Raw genomic sequence first — 10,544 nt, forward strand, 5'->3', positions numbered from 1 at the left:
AGGCTGTGACTCAGGCTGCGGGCAGGCAACGGCACGGCACTTGGACGCCATGGGCTTTCAGGTGTTCGCCAGTGTGCTGGACCCGCAGGGTCCCGGCGCCAAGGAGCTGCGCAGGAGCTGCTCGCCGAGGCTGACGCTGCTGCAGATGGACCTGACCAAGCCAGAGGACATCCAGCGCGTCCTGCAGCACATCCAGGCCCACACCAACAGCACAGGTAGGAGCCCTTGGCACCCCCCCAGGACCCCGCGCAGCTCCCTGGGACCTCAGCTTGCAGCCAGCGTGGCAGGGCCAAGCCTCCTTGTGCCCACCACCGCGAGCTGCGTCCCTGCGGGCACCCATGCCGACAGCCTCTAACGGGGCTTGTCCTGGGGCACCCCGCAATTCCCCTGCAGGACCCCCATGAGCCAGGGAGCAGCTGGGATCCCCAGGGTGGGGGTCCCCCATTCGGGTCACCTCTTCAAGCATCCCATCCCCGCAGGGCTCTGGGGCCTGGTGAACAACGCCGGCTTCAACGACACCATCGCCGACGCCGAGCTCTCGCCACTGGGCAAGTTTCGCACCTGCATGGAGGTGAACTTCTTTGGTTCGCTGGAGCTCACCAAGGGGCTGCTGCCCCTGCTCCGCTCCGCCGGTGGCCGCATCGTCACCGTGAGCAGCCCCGCAGGTAAGCAGCCTGCCTTCAGCACAGCCCACCAGACCCCTGGCACCCCGAGCTTGGGGGTGGGTCGAGCATCCCCATGGTGTGGCGTGGCTCCCACCCGCCCAAACCCCCCTCCATCCCGGGCACCTCCGCTTCCCCAGCCAGCCGCATCAGGCTGGCACCCAAAGCCCCTTCCTTCTGCAGTGGCTGGGAGCGTGGCCCTGTGCAAGCCCTCCCGGTCCCTGCCTGCCCCCGGCCATGCAGGCAGCTGCCTGAGAGCCCGCTCACTCATCCTTTCTCTCCTGCAAGGTGACCTGCCTTTCCCCTGCCTGGCAGCCTATGGGGCCTCGAAGGCAGCGCTCAGCCTGCTCATGGACACCTTCCGCAGCGAGCTCCAGCCCTGGGGCATCAAAGTCAGCCTCGTCCTGCCTGGTTACTACAAAACAGGTAAGAGGGTCGGCACCGCTTGGTGCCTGCACCTGCAGGCAAAGGGCAGGTACTCTGGGGAGGCAGAAGATGGAGCAATGGCAGGAGCAGCCGGTGGTGCAGGATGCAGCTTCTGAGCATCCCTAGCCACCTCCCTGGGGATGGCGGCCATCCTGTGGCCTTTGGGCTCTGGTTGGTGAGAGGCAGGGTCAGGATCAAACCCTGCCAGCAGATCCTCTGCCACTGGGGCTGGCTGACCCAGCTCAGCCACGTTTATGGTAGCACCGTCCCCATTGCAGGCAGGGTCCGAGACCTCTGCTCCAGTCCCGGGCTATGAAGAGCTTCTCACCACGCTTGCCCTGTGGCAGATCTCTGCCAGGGTTTCAGCAGGACCTTTCCAGGAGGCTGGGAGGGGACTGGGGGCTGCTGGCACCCATGCCGGGGGGGCTGGAGGAGGGGGGCCACACAGCTTACAGGGGGGCCACGTCCTTGCAGGGACGACATGCGACCCTGCCTTCTGGAACCTGCAGAAGCAGCGGCTGGTGGCCAGCCTGCCCCGGGAGCTGCTGCAGGCCTACGGCGAGGACTACGTGGAGGAGATCAACCGCCAGTTCATCCAGTTCATGAAGGTGGCAGTGGAGGACCTCAGCGCGGTGGTGAACAGCATCACAGACGGGCTCCTGGCTGCCAACCCAGCCGTGCGCTACTACCCAGGGCAGGGCCTTGGGCTCATGTATTTCATACACCGCTACCTGCCCTATTTCGTCAGAGACTTGTTCTTGAAAGGATTCTTCATCAACCCCAAGCTGCCCCGAGCGCTGCGGCGAGAGCACCACGACGACGCAAAGAAGGCCTGACCTCAGCCCACATGCGGTTGTGGGGCAGGAGCGAGCCTTCTCCCGGGATGTCCAGGCACAGCAGCCCCCGAGCGCGTGCGCTGCTGCCAGCATGGCCCTCCTGCACCGCGGGGGAACAATCAGCACTAGATGTTAAAAACCAAATTGCTTTCCAAAATCAGGCAGATCTATTTTCTATTGTGCGAGAATCCACATTTTCTAGAGACCTTGTTTTTGTATTTTTTCTAACCGTGCATCCTCCAAGGGGGCCACCCCCACCTGACTCTGCGGCTCTGCACCACGGGCTGGGATGTACCTCGGACGTTTCTCAGCTACCCGACATCTTCCTCACTGCTGTCGGAGCTGCAAGCATTTGTTTCCGTCGCCTCTTGGCTGGGTCAGCCCCGGGACCCTGTGGCCGCTGCTGTGCCAGCCCCTGCCTCCCTGCCGTTCGTTACACACTCCACGTGCTCCTGGTGAGCGCAGGGGCCGAGGCCAGCTGCAGAGCTCTTCATGAGATGAGCTACGTGATTGTCACTTTTTAAATAAATCTGTTCTCGATATGCCACTGGGCTCTGGCAGTCTCCTTCTGCGGTGCAGTGCTGCGATGCTTGGTCAGGGATGCCTGCGGGCAGAGCTGAGCTGGGTCACAGCTGGCACCGCATCGAGCACCATGGCAGGAGCCTTGCGTGGGGCAGCAGGTGCCACAGGCAGCCCCAGAGAAGGGGTCAGCCTGCCAGGAAGAGCTTGCACCCGCTCCCCCTTACTCCCCACCCCTACCCCCGAGGCTTCCTTTTGCTTTGCTCTGACTCCGTGGCCCTGCTGGGTCAAGGATGGAAGGGGTGACGGTGCCAGACACGGACAGCCCCACGCAGGAAGCCTAGGCACAGGGGGACAAGCTTAGCAAAGCCAGGGGATATGCCACGCAGCTCCCTAACTGCATGGCTCACTCCCACACGGCTGCACGAGCAGCGAGGGCTACAGCTCCTGGGCACCCACCAGCTCGGCACCCAGCTGCACCCACAGAGCAGGCATCGTGCGCAGCTTGAGCTGGAGTGAGTGCCCAGGGCCACCCAAGGGGTGGCACGACCCCCCTGCCTGTGGTAGAAGCAAGTGCCCCAAGTCATGCAGAAGCCACACCAGGCTCCGCTACTACAAATATCAACTTCCCTGGGTAGGAGGCCCTGCGGCTGATGGAGGCTCCTCTTGGGGACGTGGGAGCAGGCACCCAAGTAAGCAGGGAGAGCACGGTGCAGTAGGCAGGTATTTATTGGTGTAGAGAGGAGGGGGTCACGGGTTAACAAACACTGCAGAGGTGACCACAGCACAAGCTGGGACGGAGCCGCTCTCCATCGATCCCTCGCAGCAGCAGCACCAAGCACGTGCTTCCCACCAGCGAGGCTTCTCCGCTGCCACATCACCACAGGGCATCTCCCAGACCTCAAGCAGCAAGGAGCAGAGCTGCCACGCCATGCCCAAGGCTTGGCTCCCACCTCCTAACCACAGACGGGCAGGGCCTGGACAGGGCATGGGACATCTCTGCCCACAGCTGCCCCCTGCACTCATCGGGGTGACCGAGTGGAGCCAGACCCAAGGGCTGCTCTGCCTGACAGCCAGATGTGCCCGTACAGCTCCAGGGCAGTGGCAGCCCAGATGCCCTGCGCAGGGGAGGAGGCTGCGCCACCCTGGCTGTCTGCCCCGAGGTGGTGCAGGGGTCCAGCACTGTCTGCAGAGCCAAAAGGAGCTCCGACTTTTGCATGGTTGTGACAGTCGGCTCCAAGCTGTGGGTCTTCAGGGGAGGAAGGAGCTCAGCCAGCTTATGGAGTCTTTTCAAGCTGCAGGGCAGGAGGGAGACTGATGAGGGCTGCTCCTGAGGACATGGCGAGGCTGCACTAGTGCAAATGCTGCTGGAGCGGGGAGGAGCGTGCTCCACAAGCCCTCTGGCTCTGCCCTCGCGTTCCCACAGGCTCTGCTCCAGTCCTGGCCAGGACTGCTCAGTCTCCCCCAGGTCAGGGTTAGCTACACAGGGATGCAGGGATTGCACAGCAGCATGGGCTACGCTACAAATCACACTCGAACTAAATTTCACAGGAACAACACTGACTAGGAGGCTTGCAGAGTACTGACAGAGAGGACCCCCAGCCATGGCAGACCTAATGTGTTCCTCTGCGGCCGTGGGAACCCCTTGGAGGCAGCAACCTCCCGGCTAGTGCTTGCTCTATGAGCATAAGCGCATACAGCAGATTAGTACAGTAACACAGGGACTATTAGATACACAACAGAAGGTGTCCCTCCTGCTACACAGGGCCAAGCCTGTGCCACTGGTCCCTCCGGACCCCTCACAGCACACGCAACTCAAACTTCAGCTTGTGAATAATTTAACTAGCAACTGTACAGTTTCCTCATCTGAGCCAGTTCCACAGATGGGACATCCCTGGAGTCTGGGCAAGGGATAACTCAGGGAGTTAGGCAGGGGTCCCTCCGGACTCCAGGGGCGGGCGGGTTGGACAGGAGCAGAGCAGGGTTAGAAGATGGGAATGTAGTTGTCGATCTTGGTCCTGTGCCGCTGGGCGATGCACTCTGCGATCCACACAATGTTGCGGCACTCCTGCTCCTTCAGCTTCACGAAGGCGTAGAAGACTCCAAAATGGAACTGATTGAGGAAGGCCAGCTTGTTCAGCTTCACCTGGGGAAAGCCCAGAGGAGGACATGTCACTTGTCCACCTCAGATGGGAGGAGCTGGTCAAAGCAAGCGTGGAGCACCTTGGGAGGTCCCATGACTTCCCCAGCAGGCTGCAGGGCTCAGCACAGGTATCCTGCTCCGCACCTCTCTAGGTCCTCGGGGCAGCTCTAACCTACAGCACATGGCTCAGGACAGGCTCTGACATTTGAAAATCCTCTTTTCCCACATAATTACACTCTGGTTTTGCTATCAATGGACCAAATACCCACCAGCAGCCCCAAACTTGCCTCCCACACTGCTCTAATCTGTCTGGGTGAGAACATGGACCGAGCACCATGCTGGGCCCCCATTCCCCTCACTGGAGCAGAGGGCTAGCATTCTTTTCCTTCCCCCAAACGCTGTTCATCCACAGCACTGCTGACAGGGCAGCAGACAAGCTTGCTGCTACCCTGAGCTTTGGAAATGGCACAGGTAGGCACATGCCGAGAAGCGTCTCAGGGCTCACTCACCTCATGCTCAAAGAACCTGTCTTCAAGGGTCTTGTCTCCAGGGTTGCTGCCAGCCCCTTCAAACAGCAGCTTGTACTCCTGCAGGAAGACGTTACAAGAGGATATACCCAAACCCCTCCAAGTTCAGCAGCATTCCTGGGCCCTGTACATCAAACAGACACCCCAGCCACCATGCCAGGTCAGCAGAGGACACAGAAGCCAAGAGTCTGCCCTGTGCACACATGAGCATTGGCAAGGGGATGCTGCCGAGGCTGCACTGCACACACACTGGCTGAAGGCAATCCCCCGTAAGGCAGAGAAAGCCTTTATTTAAAATCTGTGAGCTTGTCCAGCCAGAGATCCTTCCCCTTCTCTGAAGTGTCCAGTTCTCAAAGCCGTGTCATCACTTTGAGTCTGCAGGGAGGATACACCAGGTACAGACCCCTCCATGTACAGACCGGAGTGTTGGGGCCAGGCCTCTGTGCCCACAAACACTGGCACATGCCCCAGCTGCTTCAGCGAGAAGACACTGAGCTCTCTGACTCCAAACAGGCCCCCAGCCATGCACAAGAGCAGCTTAAGGAACCCAGACACATCGCAGTGTGTCCTCCCAGGTCAGCGTCTCCCCTGCGACTGAACCAGAGCTCAGTGACCCATTAGGGCTGGAGATGTGGCACACCACTTCTCGCTGAAGACAGGTTTCCCCCCCCCAGCCAGCCAAAGAGAGACTGTCATTGCTACCACACCGATACCTCAAGGGTTTGGTGGCGAGGGCAGTCCCCACACCCTAGGTCGGGCACGCCTGGTCTCCCTATCACCACTGCAATGACAGCCATGACTAAGAAGCCAACAGCATCCCTGGCACAAGAGCTCCAGCAAGCCAACTCCACCTTGGCCAAGCAGAGCACAGGTCCAACAGTAGCAGCAGAAAATAAGGCCCCCCCACCCCAGGCTGTGAATCACAAGGTCCCCCCAATCCTTGAGAAGCTCTGATCCAGAGCAGGTCCTTGCACCGGTCCCCACAGCCCTCACCCCCCAAAGCACTCACTGGGTAGTAGTCAGCAACATTTTTGACTTGTTCGTAGTCATCTGCTCTGGCCAGCTGAGCCAGGCCCTCAGGGTAGAGCTTGCCGCAGTGTGGGAACAGCTTTGCTCGGTCCTCCTTGGACAGCTCAGTACCAAATGAGTTAATGGTGATAATGAAGGCCCTCCGGTCAGCTTCAAACTGCGGGAAAAGAGCGGTTCACCTCAGGGTGCAGCATCTTTGCCAGAGGCCAGCAGATACCGACGCTGCCCTGAACAGAGCCACATCAGAGGGCAGCATGAGCAAGCTGCCTGGGACACATACAGCTATCCGGTGCTCAGCCATGGCAGGCTACATATGCAGGCTCCCAGTATGCCCAGTAGCTGATGCCTGGGGAGCAGTCAGGTGAGGAAATTCCCACGCCAGGCACAAGCCAAATCACTGAGCAGAACCCTGCCCAGGTCAAGGAGTCTCTCTCACCTACTGCCCCTGAGCCCTGCACATCCCACAGCTAGCCTTGGCATGGAGATGGGCTGTGCACTGAACAGCTCTGGTTGCTCTCCAGCTCATTATCCATGTGAGAGGATGAAGATGCTGCCACGAAGGCAACAGATCTGTCAGCACCTGGCAAGATCAGGACTGGGGAACCAAACCTGTCCAAAGTCATGTGCAGGCAGTGTTTTCCTAGGTCTCCCAGTGAGCAGGCAGAGTGTGCATGGGGATGCTGAAGAGTATCTTTAGCATCCTTAATGCTGGCAGGCAAGCTGGGCCTGAGCACAGAGCAATGAGTATCACGACAATACCGTCCAGCTATGGGGGTTTCCAGACCTACCTCCAGGATCGGGCACATGGCATCTGCCGTGGTACCTCCCAGCACCTTGCAGAACTTGTAGAAGGACTCCAGATAAGCCTGGAAGAGAGAGGGCAGATGAGCACTCTTCCACACGGCTTCATCTACTGCCCCACAGGGCCATTCACTAGGGGACAAACAGCAAGCAGGGGTGCTCCCAAATGCTTTATAAACACAGCACGGGCACTCTCACCCCACTTGAACTTGGATGCCAAGCCCACACGAGGGTCAGCGCTTCCTCCAGGAGCTGGAGACATGACGGGTTGTGGTTGGGTTTGTTCAAGTGACTGCATGAGCTTACTGCAGGTAAGATCCCCAGGCAGCAAGGTTAAAACCTATTTTGCTCCTTTGAGTCGTCTAACTCCAAAGCATTTACTGAAGCCTCACACGGTTTCCTGACCCCGCTCTGCCCTCAACAAACATGCCAAGCCACACAACTATAGCTGCAAGACCTACGCTCAGAAAGTACCGCTGTGTAAGCAGAGTCAAGAGATGAGACAGGACATCTGTAAAGGAAACTAGCCATTCTCTGTAATTCTCTTTTCACACTGCAGCCGCTTGGTCTCCATCCCAACTGGAGCACTGCAGAAAACATATAAGGCTAGGCACAGCTACGCTGCCTCCAGGAAACGTAATCCTTTGTGGAGATGTACCATAATCCAGCTGGAAGATGACTGTATCTCCCAGGGGGAGCCCATGAAGGCAGTGCATGGCTAAAAGTGCTGTTCAGCAGAAACTTTCTCAGAAGAAGCCATCATGTGATAAAATACCTCCCTGGACAGAGAGCTGCAAACAGAATCACTTAAAAGGGATGGAATAAAACGATGCTGAGACATCACCAATCTCTGCTTTGTCACAACCACTCCAGGACTGAAGGTGGACCAAGAATGCACGTATTGGACACCCTCAGCACTAGGAAAGCACCTGGATTACTGTGTTCTGTAAATATTTGTTACCACCCAGTGCAAGAGGACACTGCTGGGTGAGCATCACACATCAAAGAAACATCGTCTCCAGCACCTGCCACTGCTCAAGTGCAGGAGACCACAGAGCATCGGTCTGCAGAGTTACCACAGAACAAGGACAGGGATAACGGACTTTGCTTGAGGCTGACAGAAGAGGGAACCTGGGTAAGAGGTTCAGTCACTACCTCTGCCCTTCTCAATGTTCACGCGCAAACTTAAGGCTTTAGAAGCAAAAATAGGTGAACTCCAATATCCAGCACTGAACGAGGATCCAGCATCACAGACACCATGGAAACACAGACTGTAGAACAGCCGCACTGGGTACCCTCCCCCATGAACCCCTCTGCAGATGACAGCAATTTACAGAAACTCTCCAGTGTCCTGAAAACCCTCACCCCAGAAGTGGTAGTCTCTTTGCGTTTAATAATCCTTAATGGACTTTGACTTCCATGAACCCACTCATTCACCCTCTGCCTCCTGCTAGCCTCATTTGTCTGTCACCTCCAGCCTGAAGGGAGACCTGTGGCCTGTCCATCCATGTTGACTTTTCCAACACTATCCGCGGTTACCACCACAGCTCTGATTCACTCCTCTTCCAGGTGAGGAATCCCAACCATTTTTGCAGTTTCCCATACAGAAGTCGTTATACCCAAACCTTTAAATGTGTCCTCCTTAGCAACTTCTTCTGTTCTGTTGTTCATATTTGGAGATGAGAGAGGAGAGGAATGAGACAGTGTTTAGGACAAACGCACTACAGATGTACGCAGCAACACGGCAATATTTGAGCAGTTCTCTTCTTTTCTACCGTTAGGAACAGATTGTCTTGTAGAGAGACACTTGCTTAGGTCAATCATAACCCAAGATCTCCTTTAGTAGTAGAAAGGAACACGGAAACCCTCACTGTACAAGCAGAGTTAGGATTACCTCCTTGCCTCTCCCATACATCACTCCACATCTATCCACATTGATCCGCCTGCTATATTTTATTGTCCAGTCACAAAGCTCCTTCAGCTGGTTCCTACAAGAAGGTCGCCAGCAAAGGCCAACAGTCAGCCAGCTTCACTTCAATATATCCATTAAAGGTGTGGAAAAATGGGAATAAGCACTGAAGATAACAATGCCAGCATGCCTCCGCTGCAGGACTCCACTGCTGACCACCCTCTACACTAAGAGCTGACCACTTACTTTTAACCTCTGCTCCCCATGTTAACCACATTTCCATTCAAGAACCTTCTCACTTGTCACTGCTAACGAGAAACCTTTATAATTGCATTCCTCCTATGAATCCTGCTCAAACCTTCTGTCTACATGCTCGCAGATTCCTTCAAAAAACCTCCAGTAGGTCTGGGAGGTAGTACTTCCCCTTCCCATGCCAACTCCTCCCGGACGCAGGCATCCATCCCCACCACCCACCTGCTCTGTTCCTCGGAGCAGCTCTGCGCAGATTTCAGACCTGATTTTATTTCCCTCATTTGCCTGTGAAGACCATTTGCATTGTATTATACATTTTCCAGTCCTTGGGGAGAGAGGTGGCTTCAAGTGAGAGTCTGTAAGCAGCAGTTACCCCTTTCACCCTTGTGTCACCATGATTTGTTACTGATGGAGCCCCTATGATCCCTGGGGGCTGCTCTTTAGCAAGAACCAGTCCCAGCACACACCAAGGGATACCAGGCATCTAAGCTTCAATTTGGGGATAGGAAGAGCAGAATGCAAAGAAGTATCAGGCCTCAAAAAGGAGATGGGAAAGGATGTGGCAGCCGGGACCCAAGGAGACACCCTCACCCCCCCAACCCCACCTGTTTGCCCTGTGCTCACTCTGCTCCCTACCTTCCCCCACCTGCCTCATCTCAACACAGAGGTCTGCACCCTGCAAGGGTGCAGGTATTTATGCGTACAGGCATACCTCCCCCGTTACAGCAAAAGACCAGTACATGCCAGAGGCCACAGGCAGCTGGGCATGACTGCCGACGCGCAGCTCCTTCTCCCCTCCCTTTGCCTTCTTTCCTTCACGCCTGATCTGTTCTCTGCCTCTCCAAACAGGCCACGGTTTCCTTGGGAAGCAGAGGTCACACTGACTGCAGGCTGGCTGTGACCAGCCAAAACAAGATTGGCAGATAACAATCTGCATCCCACCCTTAATCCAGAGAGTCGAGATGGAGCGATAGCCACAGCCTGCACATAAACACATACTTTGATACTGCCAGCTAAAACCAGACAGGGCCTGCAGAGGAGACAACAGCTCCCTGTGCAGGCTCAGGACAAGGCAATCCTTAGCCCCTCCACTTCTCTGTGCCTGCAGGACTCCTCCACCCCGGCTGCACCTTTTATACTGCTCTACCAAGAGCATCTAACCCCAACCACAGCCACTGAAAGCTTGAGCAGACTGTTGGAGGCTCTTCTGAAAGAGCTCAAGACAGAGCCAAGCCCATGGAAGTCCTTCAGCCAAGTTTAAGAGCAAGCCACTTTAGCCCTCTGAATGCAGTTAAGTACACATCTAAACTCGTGTGGTTAAGGAGCAGCCTTCTCCTGCCTGCCTGGGGCCTGAGGAAATATATTCAAAGGCAGGACCTCTAGAAAATCTCTTGCACAGACTCTTGACAGCCTGACAGCTCTAACAAAAAAAAAAAAAAA

The 10,544-nt window shown here is 56.5% G+C and overlaps 2 protein-coding genes across 2 annotated transcripts in view; one reads left to right on the forward strand and one right to left on the reverse strand.

Annotated features, from left to right (window-relative positions):
• The window catches only part of HSD11B2 (hydroxysteroid 11-beta dehydrogenase 2), a 2,254-nt gene extending 330 nt beyond the window's left edge, over positions 1-1,924 (forward strand). The window contains 4 exon segments of the mRNA XM_019474987.1: positions 1-215; positions 480-665; positions 951-1,088; positions 1,563-1,924. The exon segment at positions 1-215 is cut by the window's left edge and continues 206 nt beyond it. Of these exon segments, the coding sequence (XP_019330532.1) occupies positions 1-215; positions 480-665; positions 951-1,088; positions 1,563-1,924 (901 nt within the window).
• A 146-nt stretch (positions 1,925-2,070) lies between these two features.
• The window catches only part of ATP6V0D1 (ATPase H+ transporting V0 subunit d1), a 30,228-nt gene continuing 21,754 nt past the window's right edge, over positions 2,071-10,544 (reverse strand). The window contains exons 5-8 of the mRNA XM_019475003.1: positions 6,931-7,008; positions 6,123-6,299; positions 5,096-5,173; positions 2,071-4,589 (exon numbers count right to left, since the gene is read on the reverse strand). Of these exons, the coding sequence (XP_019330548.1) occupies positions 4,428-4,589; positions 5,096-5,173; positions 6,123-6,299; positions 6,931-7,008 (495 nt within the window). The 3' untranslated portion in view covers positions 2,071-4,427. The remainder of the gene's footprint in view (positions 4,590-5,095; positions 5,174-6,122; positions 6,300-6,930; positions 7,009-10,544) is intronic.

The sequence above is a fragment of the Aptenodytes forsteri genome, unplaced genomic scaffold (genome assembly GCF_000699145.1).
Source record: "Aptenodytes forsteri isolate BGI_AS27 unplaced genomic scaffold, ASM69914v1 Scaffold14, whole genome shotgun sequence".
In the NCBI taxonomy this organism is placed as follows: Eukaryota; Metazoa; Chordata; class Aves; order Sphenisciformes; family Spheniscidae; genus Aptenodytes; species Aptenodytes forsteri.